Here is a 22220-nt window from a genome sequence, read left to right as displayed (position 1 = left end):
AACGTGACCTCATTTTGCTATGCAAGTCAATAATATGACAACAGCTAACAGCATCCCCCGTATACCTAATATATTTTTTGCAGTTCTTTTAATAAGATTAGTATATGCTGGCTCGCATAGCATTCACAGTTTGGGGATTTTTGTGTTTTACTGTAATGTCTCTGTAAGTGTTTGAGAACTGGCTCAAATTTGTGATCCCCAACTCACTGTAATGGAAATATTTTGTTGATTATAGAAAATTCCCTTGAAGGTTTGGGTGGGAACTGGTGAGAACTGTACTTTAGAGATTCTGGAGGATACAGTATATTATTCTGTTACCGTTAAAACTATTTTAATAATCATGCCTAATTTGGCTATAATGCTGATGGTTGCGTAACTGCAGATGATGGACCCTCGCAGGGTCCATTAAGCAGGAATGTACATTAAGTGGCCTATATCGTGCTGCTAAAAACTGCAGCCTAGATGCACTTGAGCAGTTTTCTGTCAATAATGTTTAAGAGCATTGAGAGATGTTTGTTTTAACTAGTCTTGTATTAAAATGCAGAAATTATAATTTGAAGTCTCTTAATGGTTGTTAAATTCTGGATGTTAAATTGTTTTTCAGCGTGACAGCATCGTGACCCAGAAATGTGGGTGTCAGCAGCCACTGACAGGTATCTATGTGTAGCTAGCATTATTGCAAAGGCCTCAAACATGCATGTTGTTGTGGGAATTGTGTACGATGTTTTCAGAACACTGTTCACTTGCATGATAGAGTGATGTGTCTGCAGTAGTATTTCAGTTCTGAGACATTCATTTCTGCTCCCGTACTACAAACATCGCTATACAATCACCCTGCAGTACAGAATGCCAGTGATCTGCTTCAAGCAGTATCAAGTGCAACTTATGCAATGGATGTTCAAAAATTAATTTGTAGGTGTGGGCTCTACTTTAGTGATTATTGCTGGTACTTGTACTGTTTTGTTCTGTGTTGCGTTTCCAGAAGAGACTTTAGCAATCTCCGTGTTTTCTAACTGTATTACTAACATTGTAAATGTTTTTGGAGTCTGCTGTTTGTTCTTTTTATTTTTATTTTTTAACTGTTACATGTAGTTGCAGAAGGGTTGTTTTATGGCTCCATGAAAACCTTACTATTTGCCTGTCTTAAGTGTATAATAGAGCTTCTGTTATGTTGATGACTTGACTTTCATGAATAAGAAACTTTGCCTTGTTTTCCAAAATGGTTGACTTTAGAATACTGCTTGAATTCCTAGGTTTGGATTAAACAACTTCTGCTTTTATTTGGAGTCGTATTTGCCTACACCTTCACAACGAAAGGGAGAAAGCTCAACAAACGGATCTAAAAGTTTTACATCTTTTGTTCACAGTATAATGACATTTCAGCTAAGTAATAAGTACAGGGAAGGCAGTGATTCAGTAATGTGCTATTAGGTCACAGGGAGCTGTTTATATGCCTGTAGCAATCTGTCACTTGGCACTACTGTTTCCAGAGTGAGCCAGAAGCTGAAGAATGTCAGAAGTTTTGTAGTCGTTAGCTCTGGTAAAACTGTCCTCCTTTAGTAAGATCAGATACTACTTAGGCTGCAATAATAGAACTGTTTCTAATCTAAACAGAATATTTAAGCTATCTTGGCACTTCACAACATAGATTGACCTATTCATTTTTTTAAAAATGTTTAACTTCCTGAAATCTTCATTTTCCAAGGATGCAATTTGGGTTTGATCTCTGCCCACAGACCACTGTTTAAGTGAAGGGCCTTAAAGTGTTGGAGTTGCAACAGAAAAGCATCTTATATTCTCCTTAGGCATGTGGTCACTTGAACTTGTATCAGATTTTAGGTGGAGGCATCTGGACACAAGTGAGGAGTCTGTCACAATTGATGTGCAATTCATTCCTGGCAGAAGTAGTCGTGGTTTGTCTGTTACTTTTTGAGGCACTGGAACTAACAATTCAGTCTTGTATTGCACTGGATATCATAGTCTGTGTTCCCTCTTCCTCTTCTCTGATCTTAGGCAAAGATTCTGTGTTTCAGAAGGGCTTGCTTGGGTTTGTTACCTCATTCTGGGTACATGAAGGGCTTTTCTTTTTTCTGAACTAGCAGTCTTTGGATTTGTAGTGTAACTCTTCTAAAATCCAGCTATTTGGCAGGTTATGGCTGAACTTGATAAATCTTGATAAAGGAAACAGACTGGTAGATGTCAGGATTTATGGATACTTGTCTCGGAGCTGCTTTACTCCACATCTTGTAATTTTTATCAAGGAATTGTTCCATGTGTTCTTCGTGGGATATGGGATAGGCGGCCTGCTTGACCTGGCTGTTACATGGGACTTTCCCAAACTTGCTACCACCTAATAAACTTTTTGAAGGCTTGAAATACTCCTGCTGTATCAAGACTGATGAGAAACTTAAACTTCCTCTTTAAAGAGAAACAGAACCAAGATTTAAGGTACAGAGGTTTTAGCCCTTAGTCTCTTTTTTCCATATTCTAGTCAGCACCCAGAGGCACAGGTTGTTTTGCTACTCGAGTTTTGCTGTTTTCATGCAGGATTCCCTTCTGAACAGGTGAACTTTCAGGCACAAAGTTTGACAGTGGTATATTCCTCTGAGAAGCCTCTGCTGTGGGTGAATTGGTCTTGCCATGCCGAAGTAGGAACTCCTGAAGGTTTGTATTTAATTCTGGATGGTTAGTGAAGCAGGTTTAAGTTTAGGGTTCGTAGATGCCATTGTCAAGAAGCATATATTATTTGGAGATTATTTCTGAATCATCAGTTGTATGAATTGTGTGTTTGGGAGTAGAGAGGGATATGGAGGAAAAAGTCCTGATACTTTGGGCATTATTTGGTGCTTTGATTCAATTAATTTTAGGCATCTATCTGTTCCTTTCATGGATGAGGATGCAGTTCAGCAGATCAGAAGCAGGCATGAAGTAGCTGGAGCACTTGGTGGGACTGCTTCCGACAAGTTGGTGCTTTATGAGGTGGAGTATATTTCTTTAAAACATTCTTCTGAGTATTTTTGACATCTGGGGCTTTGGTATGCTTATGTAGCTGGTATTCTTCCCTCTGTTCATATTCTGCAAGCTATAATTTAGTGTCAGTCTTTTGGGGACCGGATTTTAAGCTTTTAGTGCTGGACAATAATTACTGTGCTGTTGGGAGACTGGATTGGGGCAGGGTTCCTCAGTTCCAATTTATAGGCAGTCTAGCTGCCAGCTTCTCTGCTACCACCAAAGCTATGGTAACCTAGTTTAGCCGGTGCTCAGGAATCGTGATCTGTGAGGCCGCAACAGCTTGGAGGCACTTGAGTTCTATGGGCTTTCTTCCTGAAAGCAAGAGGAGCGCAAGCTCCTTGCATCTTTATTCCAATCCTTTTTCTTTTCCTAGCCTCCCCCCGCTGTGGTAAAGCAGACTGTAGGTAGTGTTTGATTCTTGAAGTTGTAAAATTACACTCTGTGTGTGCTGTGGTGAAGCCTGCAGCCAGCCTGGAAGGCTTTAATCTATTTGTAAGTTCATGTTAGCTACAGACTGGCCTCAGATCTGCTGCAGGCCTGGAAATTCAACTGAGTGAGTAAAAGGGACCCTGGAGAACTTGCTATGCCTGTGCATGTTCCCCAGCTGGGGAAACTACTGCAGTTGGTTGTATGCTGCACAGCTTTGCTGAGATCCAGTCGTCTTGTAGGAGCCTGAGCTTATGTTGCTATGAGGTCAGTATGTTAGTCCAGTTTTGGGGATGAGGAGGAGAGAAAGAGAGAAGACTTTTGTGTGAAGATGATCTGATCTCTCTTTAACTTTCATTGCATTTCCTTTTGAAGGAGGGCTTTCCTGACTTGTACCAAGATAAATACAAACAAAATCAGTGGGATGTGAGCCTGGGCTCCAGGAACATCGCACGTTCATCTTTGTAATTGGTGTCAGGAGTGGCAAAGGGATTCTCAGCATCTGAAACTTCAGAGTCCTTTATTATTTGCCTAATAGCCTGTAGTGAAACAGAGCCAGGAGAAATGAGCAGGTACCTGCAACCCTCTGTGCATCTTACCTAACTGTGGCTGGCCAAGGAAGAACTGTCCTTTAAAGTGATTTTGTTGGAAGGAGAATTTGTCCCATTTTGTTCTGCTCCTTATCTCCACTTCAGTGATGGTTCTGGCAGAACAGCCCCTCGGGTGTGGGAAAACAGCCTTTGCCTTGCCCTGGCCTGGGAAGCTCAGGTTTGTCTCCAGCCAGCCTCTGCTGTGGCGGAGCAGCCGAGCCTGCGTCCTCAGGGATGCGCGGTCAAGATGCTCTCGGCAGCAGTGAGACCTTCCCTCGCCTCCCATGTCTGCTCAGTGCTGTCTCCCAGCCCTGGCTGCCACGGGAGATCTGTGCGCAGGGGAGCAGGGAAAGCCAGACCTGGGAGGGAGAGTCAGGGGCCTTGCAGCTCTTTCACAAGGTATCACACTGGAGGCATCATGACTGCTTTCAAGCAGAGCTGGAGAAAGCACTTGATGCTGCCTTTCCTGTCACCTGCTGCCTTGCTTGTGTGCCCGGGCAGTAGCACACTCCTTGCTTTCCCGTCTCTGTTTCTTCTTGTAACCAGGTAACTCCGGGATATGCAGGCCAATGCTGGCTCGCGTCGGAGCCGGGGTTTGTTGGCAGCATGGCTGGATTCAAAGGTGTGGAAAACTCCCTGTGGTCCTTCTCGCTGCTCTGAGGATTATAGCTCTATGAAGCATGAACAAAACTCACCCTCAGGTATAGTCCTTCTCTTTGGAAAAATCTTACATGCAACTATTTCCCGAAGTGTGTGTATTCTTGGTAATGTTGTTTGTGCAGCCTCTTTACCACTTGTTTCTGGGAGACTTCTAGTTGTTTCTCCTTAACCTAATCTGATATAAAGCAAAGTATTGGTAATAAGTGCTGGGGTTGAATTAGTGCTTGTTTTATGAATGAGTGACTGAGTTTTAAAAGGTAATTTGATTGCTTTGTGAATCAAATCTGTGCCATGTTTCCAGTGAAGTGTTTTTTGTTTGTATGTAAAGAATAATGAAAGGTATCATATATTCTTATGTAAAATGACAAATACTAGAAAGACATAAATTGCATGATTACCATGTGCTGCTTCTGTAAACGGTGTGTTTTATTCCTTTACTTCTAGAGAAGTGTTCATGTAACTACTTTTGATTCAACGAAGTGTTTCCCTGAAGAAAGAGGTAATGAATAAAATGTGTAACTTAATGTTTTTATTGCTGAAGCATAAATCAATAGAAACAATCTCTCTGCCTATAAATAGATGAAATCTATATATGTAAGATACAGGCTCTATTTATGATCTATTGAGACTGGGGTTTTGGTTTTTTGCTGCTTGCAGTGAAATATCCAGAATATAAAATTAATATATTAAAGCTATTTGTTGCTGGCCTGCAGTTGGCAGTCTTACAGTATTGTATAGTAGCATGATCCGTAATCTTTGTCTGGGTACGGAAAAGGCTCAAAATGAACATCCAGGCTTTCCGTATGTTTACTACATGGTTTTTAATAGCCAAACTTCAGCAGATCTTGTCCACTTTAAGAATGAGAAGGTGAGATCAAATACAGTCAGTAGCAAACCTGTATATCAGGTTGCAACAGCATTTCGTCACTCCATTATTTTTATACTCTCGTCTGTTTGCAACTGTTCTGCTTTGTGGTCAGAGATACTGTCTTGCAGACACACATATCCTGTAATTCACCCCTTATCTTTTAAGCTGAAATGTTCTGCATTTGATTCCTGTTCAAACATGGAGGAGGGTATGGCTACTGCAACCAGAATCCCTTTGCAGTGGAGCCAAAGGCTGTATCTCTGCTTATATTTGTACAACACAGAGCAAGTAGGTAAACAGAAAACGGTTAAGGCAAAAATTACAGCCATTTGGTCAAAGCTCTTTGTGTTCAAAAACACAAAGAATCAATTTGTGCATACAAGGTTGTCTTAAGTGACTGGTTATGCAGTTGTGGGTGTTTCTCAGATGATCAAATTCATTTTTTTCCTGTTATTCTAGAAGTACAGAGGAATCCAAGAAAACAGTGTTTGGTTTAAACACAAAGCGCTAATGTTGCAGGGAGCTGAGATAAGGATAGCTGATCAGCTTTGCTCTTACGTGTGCTGCTTTTGTGTTGCAATAACTGTGGTTTTGGTCTTTCACTTCTGGATTTTGCTTGATTTACATACGTGATTTTCTCAGGGTTAGGCACCCTGGAGGGTTGTTGCTCTTTTTACCCTGGAGATGCCTGCAGTCTTTGAGGAGGAGAAGGGCTGCTCTGCAACCAGTTCTTACTGTTCTGGACCAATGATTAAACCTCTTTTGGGGGGAGCGTTAGACAAGACTGACAATCCTAGTCAGAGCAGAAAGCCTTAGCACTGTGAAATGAAATTCTGCCTCTTGGAGCATTTTGCCTTGGGCTCTAGGAGGGCACCCTTCCAAGCCGCCACCAACCAGCTTTACCTGCTTTGTGTTTCATCTGCTTCCCCTGTAGAAACAGCATTATTGGCTTGCAGCGTATAGCTGGAGAATAGCATTCTTCATCTTCCTCTCTGAGTACTCTGGGTGAAGGAGGTGCTGCAGTCTGAACCTCACTCTGTTGCCTTTGAATTGTTTCACCAGTTCATACGGGCTGTGGGGGGCAGCTGCCATGCAGCGGTGCCTCTGTAATGCTGACCCACTCACATTGCTGAGCAGGGATTTTTGTGGCATTTTGCTTCTGTGGTGCTGCAACAAAACGATGAGCTCTCTGACAGAGGCACTGTGTTTTTGCTTTGCGTCCCAGTGCCCGCTCTGATAAAGTAGCGCTAGTGCAGACCTTTTCCACAGTACAAGCAGTGTGCTTTCTTATGGGGAGGTGTTTAACATTGCTGGTCCCGTGCTCAGAGCCCCCTGAAATGTCACTGTTGCAGTTTCCTATGCCGTTCCCTCTTCAAAACACCGCAGCCCTGCTCAGCACTCCTGGACCCCCGGGAGCCTTTCCCAGGTCTTGTTCCCTTGCCTCCCGACAGACTGCTGCCGGCCCTGCAGTGCCTGCGTGGGCTGCACCCGAAGGTGTGTGTGCATCTCGGCCGTGGCACTGCTCGTCCTCGCTGCCATCGTGGCTGTCGTGGGCTTGGCGGTCGCATTGGGACTCCCGCCACGCACACCAGGTTGGTCTCCTGAGGTTTGTTATTTTTTGATAAGTAAGAGGTGGGCAGAAAATGATGTTACACAAGAAGAGCCATAGTGGGTCCGAGCACAGGTCCCTCTGGCCCCTGGTCCTGCTTCCAGCAGTTGTTAGCAGTGATACCTGGGTAAAAATATAAGCTGCTGGGCAAATATAGGGCATCTCTGCTTTCCTGTACTCTTTTCAGCAACCAGCAGATCAGTGATGCTGTAAGCCTTGGTGTTTCACAGGAATAAATGGGTTTCTTCCCTGTGAGTCCCCCAATGTGATTTTTTTCCTCCCCTATGCTGTGCTCTGGCAGCATCCCCCATGTGATACAGTGGTGTGTGAAGACACTTTCCTGCGTGGACCAGGGAGAAGGAAAGGAACTGAAGGGGGCTGTGTGGGGCTGTGTCAGCTCTGGGCAGCCTGAGTCACTGCAGTCCATTCCTCTACTGCAGTTTCCTCCTCGATGGGATTGTAGTAACTCTGGGTGGTACAATCATGTTGCAGACTGCTGGTGTCTGCTGTGAAGTGATTGGAGATAAGTTCTGACCCCCGGTTATCTCCAGATTGACAAATTTCTGAAATCTCCCTCCTTCTTGATCTGTTCCTCATATTGTGTGTGAATATGAAAATGTCTGAAAATAAACTATTTCTTGCTCTCCCTTCAGTGAACCGTTTCTGTGTAGCCTCTAATAACCGGACAGGCTTCTTGTGCGATGACAGAGTGACTTGTGTCCCAGCCAGCCAAGTCTGCAACAGAATCCGGAACTGCAGGAATGGAGAGGATGAGCGGGAGAAACTCTGTGGTGAGCAGTTTTGTTGTGATCATCCTCACAGTGATGCTCTTCCTATAGTGAGACAGCTCTTTAGAGAGCTTAGCATCCCTGTAGTACTGCTCCTTGTTTCTGGCTTCAGGCACAAGCAAGATAAACCTGGGAGACTTTGTCTAGGCTCTAGGATCACTGTTTCAGCAGATGCATCTTGTGTGTCTGGTTTTGCAGATGACTTGCCCAGTAGCCTTCCAGGATACCTGGTTTTCCGCTGCAGTAACCCTGCGTACTGGATCTACGCTGATCAGAGGTGTAATGGGATGAATGACTGTGGGGACTGCTCTGATGAGATGGAGAGCTGTAAGTCTGTCTTCTGGCTACCATTAGGCAAAAGATCTTCTTTGCTGATTGACTGAAATAGCGTTTTAAGGGCATGGAGCTCATTGATAGTGTTGGAAAACGCCAACTTGGAGACTGGTGTCATCCGCTAATACATGAAACAACTAGGACATGAGTAAGAAGCATGTGGGCCCTTTCATGTCAACTGTCAACGACTGTGTCAAAGTCTGGAGTTCACATCCTCTGGCTTCCTCTCCACCCAGCCTGCTGCTTGTGGGCTTGTGTTGTTTAGCAGCCATTTGCCCAGTACGTGTAATTATGACCACCAAATTAACCTCTACTACCAGCAACTGAGAGGGGAAAAGCTCCACACTTTGTTCCCAGCCCCTTAAGTCGCTCCTTCTCTGTGACTTGCTGACTACAGAGCAATTTTATCTTGATGTGTAACTGTAGCCAGCAACAGTAGTTCAGAACTAGCCATTGATTCTTGGTCAGGAGATGGGCATGTCTCTAAGGGCTAAGGAGAACCAAATGTGCCTATGTGAGTAAAGCGAACTGTTTCAGAGCTGTCTTGGGTATTGGGATGCGCCTTTCACTGAAATGAGTAGCAGGTTTGTCTCTAAATTACTCGTGTGGTTTTGAACCTCAGTCAAGACCTGCATGTATCAGCAGCTTTCTCAAGAATAGTGTGGGGTTTTTTGTGTTATTTTTTTAAATACAGCTAATCATTCTTCGTAGCATGGCATGTCTGCCATGAAAGTCATTGTAATGTCATGCTCCCTGATCGTCTTCTAGAGGTAGCATCAAGTGAGTATCCCCTGTGGTGGGTTCACAGGTGCAGGGTTATCATCAGTGGCTGTTCAGTACTTGCCAAGGGGTGAAATGATACTTATTAGTGTAAGAAAGGAGATAACTGGCCAATGCAACAGGAACCATATCTGATCCCTGTTTTTCCTCCCTCCCAGTGGCTGCCTGCCCTCCTTGTGGGTCTGAGTGGTGGAGCTGCACCCCTGTGCTCTATGAGTATTGCACCTGCATCCCAAAAAGACTGTGCCGGGACAGCATCCAGCACTGTGCAAGTTGGTCCGATGAGTATATCTGCAAACCATGAAGTTTTGGTGCCAAGAAATGTTGGATACCACAGGGCACATTCTGCGTTGTCATCTTTAAGCCTTGTTGCCCTCCTGCTTTGCCACCCACTTTTGAAGCTCTACCTGAGCGTAACCTGATCAGCAGTTCTCCGATCAGAATGCAGCAACACTGAAAAGGGACAGAAGTGTTGTGCTTTCAGTACATGGTTGCCAGTGCTACAGGCTAGACATGAATTTTGGGACACTTTAGCAGGTCATGTGAAGGTGAGTCTTTTCTACGTGGGTAGGGTAGAGTGTCTTGCAGGCTTGAGGTCCTAGGTGCATTAGGCCATGCAGTGGACGCCCCTTGCTTTCTGTTATTTCCAGCCTTGCTTTCTGCTCCATTCATATACATCTGGGCTTTGGGGCCTGGGGGATCTTGGTCTGCTCCTGAGGAGCATCTTTGTACCTACTGGGAGACTGAGGGACCAGGCAGAGCCATCCCATAGCCTGGATCCAGCTGCCAGGCCTCTGACAATTAACTGCAAACTGACGGAGAACAAGACTGCAAGAGCTGAGACTCGCTGTGTAGCCAGGGTGAGTTGCAGCTCCCAGCCACTCCACTTCCCTCTTGGAAGAGACAGTAATGTGTTCTGCCTTTTACGATGAAGGATGCTGGAGAGAAAAGGGCTCAGTACAGTTTTGGCCCTCTTGCAGACCTTCGGGGAGAGGAAAGAAATGAGGAAACAGGAGTGATGACTCTTTCCTCTCTTTGCAAATCTTCGTTCTGTACAGTGTAGACAAGGAAGACTGTCACCATGAAAGAAGAGGTTTCCTTAGCGTCTTCAAAGCTCCCAGCTCTGTGGAGCTGGGTTGCACAGACGACCCTGTGCTCTTCGTGAAGTTTAAAGACATGCCAGTTCTGAAGCTTAGCCAGCACAGCAGTTGCTGCAGAACTATTTCTAGTTGGAAATGGGGGGGGGGAATTGAAAATATAACTTTAAAATAGGCAACATAGATTCAATACGTCAGCTAGTTGTGTGCAAGGTGGAGACTGTTTATTAGCTGTTGCCAACGCAGAGACGTACCTGTGTCTGGCCAGCCTTGGCTGAGGTGCTTCTCCTGTATTGAAATGCTGGTGCCTTTTAAGAGAGTTAGATGAAGGGACTGTAAAGGTGAATTGAGGCTTATCCTGAACAGCAAATCAGGTGGAGCTGAGTGACATGAGCCTTTCTAGCCCTGAGTTTAGAGTGAGAAAGGAAAAAGGAAAAAAAAAAAGTCAGTCACAGTCTCAGAGCAGCGAGCAGGAGAAAGCCGAGTGCCACATCTGCTGCTGGGGCAGCCATGGGGCATGACAGGATCCGTTCATTGCTCATTTAATTCCTGTGCAAGTAGAGCAGGATCAGTTAGGCAAACCTTCAAAGCAGTCCACAGGATTAAGATAGGGACATGCCATTGAAATTTAAGAAAGATGTGGTCTTTTTCTGCTCTTTCGAAAAACTCATGTGTCTAAAACATCATATCTGAGAAACAGATTTACTGCGAGTACTTACTTTCCTAGATCCAAAATAATCTCCAGGCAATATTCTTCCTACCACCAACCCAGGTCATATATCTTTAAGCATAAACAGTTCACTCATTTCCTCTCTGTCCTGTGATCTAAAACTTGACGTGTCACTATGACTTGTATAAACTGTGAATGTTTGTTCTAATTTGTAACTGGGATACAGCTGTAGATCTGAAAGATCTTTTAAAAATAGCTTTACTGTATTCTGACTTACACTTTATCTAAAATGAGATAGTAAAACTCTGCATAATGGAACAGGTCCTATGGGAACCTTTTAAATCTGTATTTACCTGTTCTCTTTCATACCTAGCTAGGAAGGATGTCTTGCTTTCTCTGTGTGTGTGAGACAGTACTGCAGTGTTTCTAGTGCTGGAGCTCAGAGGAGAGGTTGAGTTTTGAAAGTAAACATTTCTCACTTTCAAGCTTCCAGTTTCAGTCAAAGCATGAAAGAGATGCATAATCCCAGTCACTTAACATTTCAACACAGCTGATTTGGGGTTGGTAAATAAAGTCTGGTTTATTGCAGTCACTGTGTTCCTCTTGTTACCCCAAAGTATGTTTTGTTGAAATCGATGAGGAAGTTTTGCAGCATTTCTTAGGACAAGCTCAGGAAGGCAAGATTCAGAGGCCACACTACTGAGTCAGTCTCTCTTCCCCCGGAAGAAGAGCCATTTCTGATTCAGGCTGGTTCAGCTGTGGACTGTTTGCCTGTTTGGCTTTGAAGTGCAAAGGTGTGTAACAAGCTTTCCCTACTAAGAAGGTGCAAGCAAGCTAGACTGCTGCACGCTTCTAAGGGGCAGTAGTCACAGATGGATGGGAGAGGAGGAAAAGAGGAATCTTACCCCTCAAAATGGGCAATTAATGGGCAAACCCATTGCAAGAACACACCAGAGCCTGTGTGACTTATCAAAAAAAGGTTGGCCCTGTAGATAGATAACAAAACAGCTGTTGCTAGCAAGGACTGAACTGACTGGCTGTTAAAGGATATAGAAATCCTCATGCTCAGCGTAGAGACCAGTGTGGTTAGGAAGAAATCTGCCCTGCACCAGGGATGTTGCGATGGCCACGTCTTTCCAGAACATGTGATCTGATGTTTGCTGTGGTCAGGAAGAGGATGCTGTGCTATGGCTAGTTAGGCTGACCCATATGGCAATTGCTGTATTCCTTCCCCTAGTCTGGTATTTGTCGTGTCATTGCAGTAGCTCCCTTCCACCGAGTTTCAAGATGCTCCTGAAGGCAAACAAGAAAGGGCCAAGGAGTGCAATGTGTGAGAATGGGAGTTGGGTTTTTGTGCTTGCTGTGTAGGTATGCCCATTCCTCCACCTGAGCAGAGGTCAAGTGATGGTCTGCCTTAGGACAGGGACAATGTTGGGATTTTTACCTTATTGTGAGCCATGATAAAAAGGAAGGTGCGTGACTTAAGGGAGGAGAGATTCTTGTGCTGAACTACAAAGAAATGGGATCTACGATGTGATCTCTGGATCTAGGATAGCCAGTAAAGCTTCACTGGTGTTGGAGAAGCTGACTCACCCATTACCTGCAGGGTAATGCCCCACAGTTGCTCTCTGGCTGATATCCCTGTGTCAGGACCCAGTGAGTGCTCCTGGGGACCAGGGGGTGCAGCCAGGGGACTCTGACCTCCAGGACCAGTGGGAGGAGCCAGGGACTCATCCTGCTCTGGCTTTACATCTGTGACAAGGCTAGCCAAGGGAGACGTGGGAGGCAGAAGCCTGTGGGCAGCAGATTCACGGCACCAGTCCATGCTGGGAAGTCAGCCTGTGAACAGCAAGGGATGCAGCAGGCAGTTCAACCAGGCAGTTGGTTAAGCATATATGTATTTTAGTTATCTTCAGTCATTTTCTTTCTTACTGCCTTGTTTCCTTGTCAGCAGAGTGAGGTTGAGTGTCTTAATGAGGGCTTTCTTTAGAGATGAGTGGGTTGATGGACCAAGGGCATAGCGGCAAAAAATGCCTGTCTTCCTATGTTAAAATTTGCACAGTGGTGAGTTAAAAAGAGGTGTGCTGGTCAGCAAGAAGAGCTAAGGAAATGAGTAGTCACCGTACTGAGGATGGAGAACGTAAGAAACAGTGCTCTAAAACACCCCTTTTGAAAATGGAGGGTCTGCTATGTTATTTCACCCAATGGCCCTATGACCTGGGCAGAGACCATTCATGCCAAATCACGATACACCTGTGATTTATCTCAAGGTATCGGCTCCCAGCTCCTTTACTGATGCAAAATGAAATATACGGAGGCTTTGAGACCGACATCTCTTCATGGTCACATTCGCAGGTCTCCACAGTCATGGGAGGGTTAGAAAAAGAAATCCATGGTGGCTGCTGAACCAAAAGCCAGCTCTAGGGAGAGGATTATATTTGAACGTCATGGTGGTCTTCCTCCCTGTTGAGAAGCTGCTTCACTAAGCCCAGCCATTATCCTGGAACAGGGCTGATGTAGTCTTCAGCAAAAGCTATTAATCACCTGAGTGTCTGGGAAGAAATGTAGAGCTTGAACATGAGTACGCCTGTTTTGTTTGTAGTCCTTTTGAGGAGACTTCAGCAGTAAAGGAACAAAGAGAGAAAAGATCTTTTCTCCCATCTCTCTTGCACTTTTGAGGTGAAGTTCCTTTGCTTGGCATCTTTGTGAATTCTAAAGATGTGCTGCTTTTCTTGCTGCTGAAGTATGCCAAGCAACGGTGTAAAAGGAAGATATCCTCTAAATAAGCACTAGTAGAGGAAACCTATAGTAAACTGCCTTAAAGAGCACGGTAAAATGTTTGTAGGCACTGTGCACCTCAGTCAGTTTTGAATGAATTCTTGCCCTATGTGTGTTTTAGGGCAAACAAATTTAGCGTTACAGCTGTATTCCTGGCTTTAGATAGACCAACACAGAATAATTCCGAGTACCTAGGTCTGTTGTAGAGGTATGTATATAGCAGTGAACATTTATTTGAATGCTTTTAGATGGTGAAATACAGTTAGGATATTGCAGACATGCATGGGCACTGAAAACAGGTTGTAAACCACAGAAGACTAAAATGCAGGTGAATTTACTTGTAAGTGAGCATATATTACAACTGTATGCTTTAATCTACAGTAACCCAGTTTCAGCTCTCATTTCCTGGGTTAGAAGGAGGGAGATAAGTTCTACTGTTCTACTTTGCATTTCTGCAATAACTATGTTACCTAGGGGTTATAGTCTCTCTGCCTCCCTCCCCCCAGGGCCTGTGCTTATCCTGTTTGCTTCCTCCCTTTGTCAGAGCTCTGAGCACAGCCTTGCGCTTACAGGGTGAGGTTTATATACTACCACAGCTATTACAGTCCCGCTGCACTTCACAAGCACAGTGTAGCTGTGTTTGCTGCCTCAGTGACAGCTTTAGGCTGAGTACTATGGCACCTAGAATGTTTTCAGTGTCAACAAAAACAAACCCCTCTACCCTGCTCATCTGAAGAGGGAGTTAAAATCAGGAGTTGCCTCTTCCAGACAGGAGACTAATCATTGCAAGAGAGGAGGGATAGGACCAAGTATTTTTCTGAATTATATCTGTGTCAGAAGAAATACTTAAGGATGACAAAAAACTTTATTTTAAAAATTATTATGTATTGAAAATATACAATAGTATCATTATCCTTCTCCTTGCCTTTAGCCCTCCCCTCCCCAAGCATAAGCAACTCACTACTATATCACAGCAACCAGACTCAACAGTGCTGGTCTCCTTTATGTTACTCCCTCTCAGTATGTCTAAATTCTGTCATCAGCAAGAAAACAAACAAAGACCCACTTCTTTCTGAGTCAGTAGGTATTTAACAAATCCCAGTCCTCCACAGTGAGGCACAAATGCTTCTGTTTGGAAGTCCTTTCCCTCTCTCGTTCAGCCAAAGCTCTTTTTTTATTGTTCTTTAATTCATGGCTGTCTGCAACCTCCTTTTTCAAAGGTAAATAGCAATTTTGATTTTTTTCCTTATAAAACTGTAAGTTTCCAGAAGCTTTTGTTTCTGCCTCCGCCAATTTGCATTTGACTACTTCCTCTATTCTGCGTGTCTTGCCATCTACAGGAAAAAAAAGAGAGAAGATCAAGTTTATATCTGGACAAAACAAATTGTACTGAAAAATGCATATTTGTGTTGCAAATTGCTTTGACCATGCCAACCTGGAATGCAGACTGCTTTGTTGAAATACAAATAGGGAAAAGAACATTTCTATTTTGTACTTAAAAATTTAAGGAGAACAATAAAAATCATTTTTAAAATAAAATTCTGTTATTAAATGTGGCCTTAAGACTCTTGTCATGCTATCTAAGAGTTATCCACCCATCTAACAAATGAAGAAAACCAAACACATTGTAATACAGCTCCACAGATGGCTGAAGCTGCACATCTGAGATGCTGTTTGTACTAAGCAATGATGTATGAAATGATTCCCTGTAGAAAATAAGCTGCTCAGTCTCTATGCAGTACGTACAGAAGCGCAGAGCTGCTGTTCTGGATCTCAGATTTTCTTGTGGCTTGATGGCCTCCATAACTGCCTGTTCCCACTGCAAAACTGTCTGAAATGAAATTTGAAGGAGTTAGAAGAAGCATTTTTTGAAAGTTTATAGAAATACCATTGGAAACAACTCTATTCCTTATTCTTTACTATTCAGTGACTTCATACTACACAAGAAAAATTTCTAGAGAGTAAAAAAGATCTAAAAACCACATACCTGCTCTGCCCATCCCTCTGTTTTGCAGTTACTATGATCAAATTCTTTCAGAGGCACTTTTGAATGAACGAGGCCTATCTGCATCTGGATCCGCTTAATGACTGCATTAACATCCTAGTGAAAAGAGAAATAAAGTAGCAAGTGGGGAAGGACATTTGGTTGTGCTTGTCCAGTAAACTTGGACAGAAGCTCTGCTTTACCTTGAGACCTGTTCCAGAAATATCCAAACAATTCAACTTCTTGAAAGAAAGAAGGTATCCAATTCCCACATCTGTGATTTTAGGGTTACCTAGGAAGTCAAGTAAAGTTAGTTAGGTTGCAGGATGTGGAAAAAGATGGTCATGATGCCAAGAAACTATTTCTTCCAAAAGCTAATATTTAAACAAGGTTTTCTTGGGCCATTTTGTAATATGCTTCATGTTTTGAAAGTGAGTCTTTTTTTTCCTCTCTCTCACTAATAATCACAAGTGTTATAATAGCTCCGCTCAAGCTATTCAAAATATTTATACAAGTAGTAGCGGAAGTTTGTTGAATTACAGAAATCCTAACAGTGCATGCTGGTAAACTTTCCAGAATGAACTGCAGGCTATATCAGTTCTGTAGCATGACTTTTAATATCATTTTGAACAACGTGTGAACAGACACACAAGCAGAGCTTCCAAAAGCACTCTAGAAAAAGTTACTTTCAAGAAACTGCGGAGGTTGCAAATACAAGCACCTAACAGGCTACTTAAATAACTTTAACTGGGATGCCTTTGTGTGGGTATCATGGTACAATCACTAGTTACATATATTAATATTATATATATATATATGCTTTCCAGGCAGAGAATGAACAGCACAGTAGCAATTGTATTAAAGTTTACATGTCTAACAGTCAAACAAAAGACTGAACTACCATAGAAGATGGTACGTCCATGTATCAAAACTGACAATTGTCAAACACTGTAAAAGTTCAGTGTTAGTCACTGAATTGAAACAGAAATGGCTAATTTAACCTCTGTTTTGGATTGCACAGATAATCCTGTAAGCATTTTATTTATGCCAGCTAGGAGCCTGGCCCTGTTTCCCCTACGTCACTGGTAGACAGATTTCAGTGGCAAGTGGCTGAGACTATAGGTACAACCTGTGGCTCCTGGAAGGTTGGGTCCTGGGGTTGGGTACTTGGCTCATAGGAATCACTAAATTGATTGCATTCCTTCAGTATTACAGAGGAGAAGTTCTTCAGTTAAAAGGATACAGCTTGCTTCTAATATTAAACCATGACACACTTACAAGACAAATCTAGTATCAAAAGATTCTCAAGTCCCTTTTTCAATACTCGTACTGGCGCTGTCATTCTGCGAAGGCCTGCATCTGATAAAGAGTTGTCTTTCAGGAGGAGCCTTTTTACACTGAGGAGAGAAATACAGATCCATAATTAACAGACAAATTTTTTAGACAGTTTTGCAAAATGTCTTAGAACTCTACATAGAACCTCTGGGCTCTTCCTGTGCCAAGCCTTCAGTCTACTGTTTTGTTAGTATTAATAAAAAATAACAAGCAAGAAGCCTGGGTTGGTAGGGCTAACAAATATTTTTATATTCCCTTTACTAGCTCAACAGAAGCAGTTACTCAACTAACTATTCCCAGAGCTCCAATGACAAACCAATCCTAGAGCACAAGAAGTGGCTAACAGACAATAATGTTCTTTATAAATTAATGTTATTAACTCAAGGCTGTCAATCTCTACTGGACTCAAAACTAAAAAGAGAAAAATACTTGGCAAAATGAGAGAGGACAGATTTGGTAAGTTATGGGCAATGATATTTAAGTACACAGTGAGCTATTATGACACAGATAAACAAACCTCAGAGAAAAAATAAAATTAAAACATTTTTTTAGAGCACTTCAAGACAAAATCTTGACTCACAATGCACAAAGTCTTATGTTAACATAATATCTGTTAATTAGCAAGCAATTATCCTGCCTATTGATTTCCAGTTTTCTACCTGTCAATCTTTAGTATCAGTCAAAATTACATAATTATTTTCCAAATATTAATTAACAAAATATTTAACCTAGTGCTTGCAGCAATCATTATCTGGCACATTGGTTCGGTTAAAAATTTGGCTGATAAACTTCTCCCTAAAAAACAGGAAATAAAAGTCTTAACGCTGTTAGAAATGCTTAAGACACATTTTTTAACATGGACAATGGAAATTTATAAAAAGTTGATTTAAAAGCATGAGACAGTAAATTTATATTTCTACACTTGCATATTTATAGGACCTTTTGAGATCTGGATTTTGTCGTTTGTGTACAATAAATTCTGTACTTTATCTCAAGAACAGATTTTATGAAAGAACCAAAACCTTGAAACTTGTATGCTGTTGCCTGTGAAACTTTCCTTTAGAGTTGCAGCCTGATTCTTTGAATTGCTTAGTGATGGGAAAAGAAAATATCATTATCAATTATATGTCAGGAAATCAGTACCTAGACAGAGCTTCTTTAGTGAGATGTCCTAGCAGTTCATGCTCATCTCCAAGTTTACAACAGGAAAGATCCAAACAAGTCAGCTCCCGGAAAGACTTAATTTCTTCCAGCTTTTCAGAGATAACCAGGTATCTGTAAAGTGCAAAAAGCCATTCATTTTTAGACAAGTAAGAAGGGTCCTAGATCCTCAACTGTCACTAGCGTCATGCAGTCATTTCACATTAATACCTATGTGAAAATTGCCAGAAATTAGCCAGCTGTCCTAACTGCCTTTCTATGCTGCAGTGTGCACGCAATACATCTGAGTTCCCAGATTTCTACTTGAACCAACATCATGGTTCTGCTTTGACTCAAACTACTGGATTAGGAATTAGACATCAAGTTGCAAACACTGCTGTTAGGGATGTCTTTAAAATAAAGTAGGGTATATATTCTAGTTTATCTCAAATCAACTTCCCAAATTGCTCTTCCTCAGTATCTCAATGTGTAAACAGGACTACATCTATCCAATGTTAAAATCTACTCTAAATGTAGCAAAGGGTAAAATTTACTTTTTACACCTGCAAATGAAATACTTCACTAGAGACAAGTGTCTCACAGGACACCTGCAGGACTCCAACTAGAGCAGTGACTACACCCCTGGCAATCGTTACACAACAGGTTATTTTTTAGCTGGTTTGGTTCCCTGGTCTGATTCACTCTGCAGCCACACAAACATCTGTGCTGGAACTATTCAGTAGGCGGTTCAGAGATGGGAACAGACCATTGAAGAACAGCATGCATAAATATGCACTCACACTGCTTGCACTTACTAATCACTAACTCACCCATCTCGCCTGTATTTACTTATTATAGTCGCCATGGCAAGACAATCCCTGAGGACAACCAACAGCTTCAGTGCTAAAATGAGAGATGCTCACAGACCTGTGCCCCCAAGGAAGCACCTCTTTGCCCATGCAAGTGAGGGGACTGGAATATCCTCCTACTGCAAGTATAGCCTATTAAACTACCCCACCACATCCCTCTGTCATGCAGTTCAGTCATGTGGAAGGCAGTATGCACAACTGAAGTGCAAGAAGATAGTTCCTGATGGGTAATATCAACTCAGAAGGCGTGTGAAGGGAAGAGCGGGCTGTTTCAGAATGAAGATTCATCAGAAAGTGCCTTAATATCTCTTTTCCTGGGTTTCAAAGATTTGATACTTAATGCAGCTTCCTGTAAAGGCACAAGATGCCAGAGGTAACTTCATTCCTGAATTAAGCCCATAAAAAGTATTTGTACTAAAGATAAAAATGGAGTAGGTTTAAAGGATAAAACAAAGGATAATTGACCTCTGATCAAAGACTCCTACTCTGGTCAAAACACCCTTGGCAATTCAGATGAATATGTCTGTACTTTAATTTTAAACTGGATAAACCATCCCCTTTTTTAAAGTGTACAGACGGAAGACAGACTGGTTGTATTACTGGGAAAGACTTCAGTAGGAGCAAAGCCTTAAAAACATACCCAGTTTTAAGTTTGGCAAGTCTCTGTTGTACTGAGAGAAAACAAAGACAAGGATAAGACAGAAAAATGGTGCTGGATTCTAACCAGAGCAACACCATTAAAGTGTGTTAAATATGGGGATAGATACCAAATAAACTAAGTTAAAACTTATCTGTCTTCAAAGCCCATCACAAGACTATTATCTTCTGCTGAGCCCCCCAAAATGAAATGGGACAGTAAGCTCAGAGTAAACAAACCTGGACAGCTTGTCGAGGTGTATTTTATCTGTGTGGTCAGCTAAGTACACTGAAATGCTTGTAAACAGCAATTACAAAAACATCCCATGAAGCAAGAAGAATGAGTCAAGGCTCAGGCCACTTGATTAAAATTAGGCAGTGTCATACAGCCCATGATTTTTTTAAATTATTTTTGAGAGAAAATCATTTAAGGGAAACCTTAAGCATGCTTGCAAAAAGCACAAGCAGATGCTGGTGCTCGTTACTGGATGCACTTACCTATTCCGCAAACATAACGAGCATAGCACCAGACTGCCATACGCTTCCGTGAACTTTTGTAGCGCTCTCAGTCCTGTAACTGGTTCTGTGAACTTTTGTCTTGCTTCTGCAGCTGAAAAGAGTTTTTCAGCAATCTGCTCTGGGAAACCAATCAATGAGTCAATATGATCAACGTTGTCAGAAATATAACCCAGCACGAGGCTGAAGAGAGACTTGGCAGAATATCGGAGGTTCCCCTCCTTAGTGTATGTGAAGATGAAATGATCAGTCCTCTGCCTCCTTGCCCTATCGTCCTCCCTGTTCATACACAGCTCCACAGAGAATCCTCTGGAAAACAGCCTAAAAGATCCTTGTTTGGGGGTGACATTCTGTATGTTGCCTGTACCCTGATTTACCACGTGCAGCTTCCCGTTTTCACGCACATATATTGGCCCAGTATCCAAACGGTGTTCTGAGTGGAGGCAGTAAGACATTCCCCTCGTCCAGGTCTGCAAAAACAAACCAGGAGACAGGTGAAGAACAGCCCCGAAGGAAAACGCGACTCGGGAAAGACCCCAAACCCCGGCAGTTCCCCTCGAGGCCTGCGCACACGCAGTCGCACAGCCCTGCAGTGCAAGGGAGGCCAGGCTGCGTGCAGCAGGGCTGGGTGCTACCTGCCGCCTGACCACGCGCGCCAGGCGAGCGGGAGCGCAGGGCTGGCAGGGCCCCGACGCGCCGTGCTGGGAGCCTGCGATGGGCACCATGCCGCCCGGGCTGTGCAGCGCTGCCCTGGCGCTGAGGGGACCCGGGGGGCTGCGGACCCCATAGCGTGGCCCTGGCTGTGCTGCCCACCGCCAGCATGGGGAGGAGGAGGAGGAGGAGAAGGAGGAGGAGGAGGAGGAAGGCTAATGGCGGACAGCAGCGGGCAGCGCAGCCTGTGGGGGGATGTCCCTCCCAGGCCTGGCTGCGGGTGGGCAGGCTCCTGGTGCCCCTTCCCCACCTCGCCCAGGTGGGGCGGTGGGGTTTAGGCCGTGCCCCGCTGCCCCCCACCAGTGGCCCTGGCTTGGGGGCAGGGATGGGGTCCTGCCCTGGGGGCCGCGGGGGGGGTCAGGTCCTGCCTGGGGGAGGGCAGAAGGGATCAGGTCTTGCCTGGGGCGGGAAGGGCTTGGGCCCTGCCCAGGGGGGCAGGAGGGATCTGGTCCTGCCTGGGGGGCGGGGGGCACACAGGAGATCTGGTCCTGCCGGGGGGGCGGGGGAAAGCACACAGGGGGTCTGGTCCTGGCCAGGGCGGGAGGGGGGCAGAAGGGATCTGGTCCTGCCGGGGGTCGGGAAAGCACACAGGGGATCTGGTCCTGCCCAGGGGGGGAGGGGGGCCGAAGGGATCTGGTCCTGCCGGGGGTGGGGAAAGCACACAGGGGATCTGGTCCTGCCCAGGGGGGGAGGGGGGCAGAAGGGATCTGGTCCTGCCGGGGGTGGGGAAAGCACACAGGGGATCTGGTCCTGCTGAGGGGGAGGCAGAAGGGATCTGGTCCTGCCGTGGGGGGGGGGGGAGGCACACAGGGGATCTGGTCCTGCTCAGGGGGAGGCAGAAGGGATCTGCTCCTGCCCGGGGGGGGGGGGGGGGAGCAGAGGGGACCTGCTCCTGCCCGGAGCGGGGGGAGGAGAAGGGATCTGGTTCGCCCGGGGGAGGGGGGGGGGCAGGGAGGGGCTCGGATCCCTGCAGGGCGGCCGGAGGCGCTGGGGCCCTGCCCGGGGGCAGGAGGGATCGTGTCGTGCCGGGGGGGGAGGGGGGCGCGCTGGGGCCCTGCCCGCCGTGTGCGGAGGGCAGCGGTGCCGCCCGAGGGGCACCAGGGGATCAGATCGGCTCGGCTCGGCTCGGCCCCGAGGCGCGGGCTGCCCCGGTGCGGGGCCGCGAGTACCCGCTCGGCGCCGGCCGCCGCCACCTACCTGCCCCGGGAGGGGCCGCGCCGCCCGCCCGGCTCGGCTGGGGCTGGGGCTGGGGCTGGGGCTGGGGCTGGGGCTGGGGCTGGGGCGCCGCCGCCTGCCCGCAGCGCCGCGCGCGGGGCGGGGCGGGGCGGGGCGGGGCGGGGGCTGCCGGGAGCGGCGGGCGGGGCCGCAGGGGGTCCCTGGCGGGGGGGGGTCCCTGGTAGGGGAGGGGGGTGACGGCG

The 22220-nt window shown here is 45.1% G+C and overlaps 2 protein-coding genes across 2 annotated transcripts; one reads left to right on the top strand and one right to left on the bottom strand.

Annotated features, from left to right (window-relative positions):
* Window positions 1–1408: 1408 nt before the first annotated feature.
* Window positions 1409–15167, top strand: LDLRAD1 (low density lipoprotein receptor class A domain containing 1). The gene is made up of 6 exons (XM_026105307.2): window positions 1409–4729; window positions 5133–5187; window positions 7008–7148; window positions 7819–7956; window positions 8152–8280; window positions 9225–15167. The coding sequence occupies exons 1-6, from the start codon at window positions 4709–4711 to the stop codon at window positions 9368–9370; spliced, it is 630 nt and encodes a 209-aa protein (XP_025961092.2). The 5' UTR covers window positions 1409–4708; the 3' UTR covers window positions 9371–15167.
* On the bottom strand, window positions 14458–22131 carry LRRC42 (leucine rich repeat containing 42). The gene is made up of 8 exons (XM_064516225.1): window positions 22000–22131; window positions 20074–20561; window positions 18074–18205; window positions 16874–16992; window positions 15799–15887; window positions 15599–15712; window positions 15358–15442; window positions 14458–14945 (listed from the first exon to the last, which is right to left on the bottom strand). The coding sequence occupies exons 2-8, from the start codon at window positions 20544–20546 to the stop codon at window positions 14689–14691; spliced, it is 1269 nt and encodes a 422-aa protein (XP_064372295.1). The 5' UTR covers window positions 20547–20561; window positions 22000–22131; the 3' UTR covers window positions 14458–14688.
* Between the last annotated feature and the right edge of the window lie 89 nt (window positions 22132–22220).

The sequence above is a fragment of the Dromaius novaehollandiae genome, chromosome 8 (assembly GCF_036370855.1).
Source record: "Dromaius novaehollandiae isolate bDroNov1 chromosome 8, bDroNov1.hap1, whole genome shotgun sequence".
NCBI classification, from domain to species: Eukaryota; Metazoa; Chordata; class Aves; order Casuariiformes; family Dromaiidae; genus Dromaius; species Dromaius novaehollandiae.
This window is presented reverse-complemented; position numbering and strand designations above follow the sequence as displayed.

Excerpts from the sequence above, each read along its gene's own strand:
- LDLRAD1 (XM_026105307.2), top strand. The coding sequence starts at position 4,709 with ATGAACAAAACTCACCCTCAG. Across the intron at positions 5,188-7,007 it reads GTGTTTCCCTGAAGAAAGAG|ACTGCTGCCGGCCCTGCAGT; the intron begins GTAATGAATAAA and ends GCCTCCCGACAG. Across the intron at positions 7,957-8,151 it reads TGAGCGGGAGAAACTCTGTG|ATGACTTGCCCAGTAGCCTT; the intron begins GTGAGCAGTTTT and ends CTGGTTTTGCAG.
- LRRC42 (XM_064516225.1), bottom strand. The coding sequence starts at position 20,546 with ATGTCTTACTGCCTCCACTCAGAACACCGTTTGGATACTGGGCCAATA. Across the intron at positions 15,443-15,598 it reads CAGAGGGATGGGCAGAGCAG|ACAGTTTTGCAGTGGGAACA; the intron begins GTATGTGGTTTT and ends ATTTCATTTCAG. Across the intron at positions 14,946-15,357 it reads AACAGCAGCTCTGCGCTTCT|ATGGCAAGACACGCAGAATA; the intron begins GTACGTACTGCA and ends TTTTTCCTGTAG.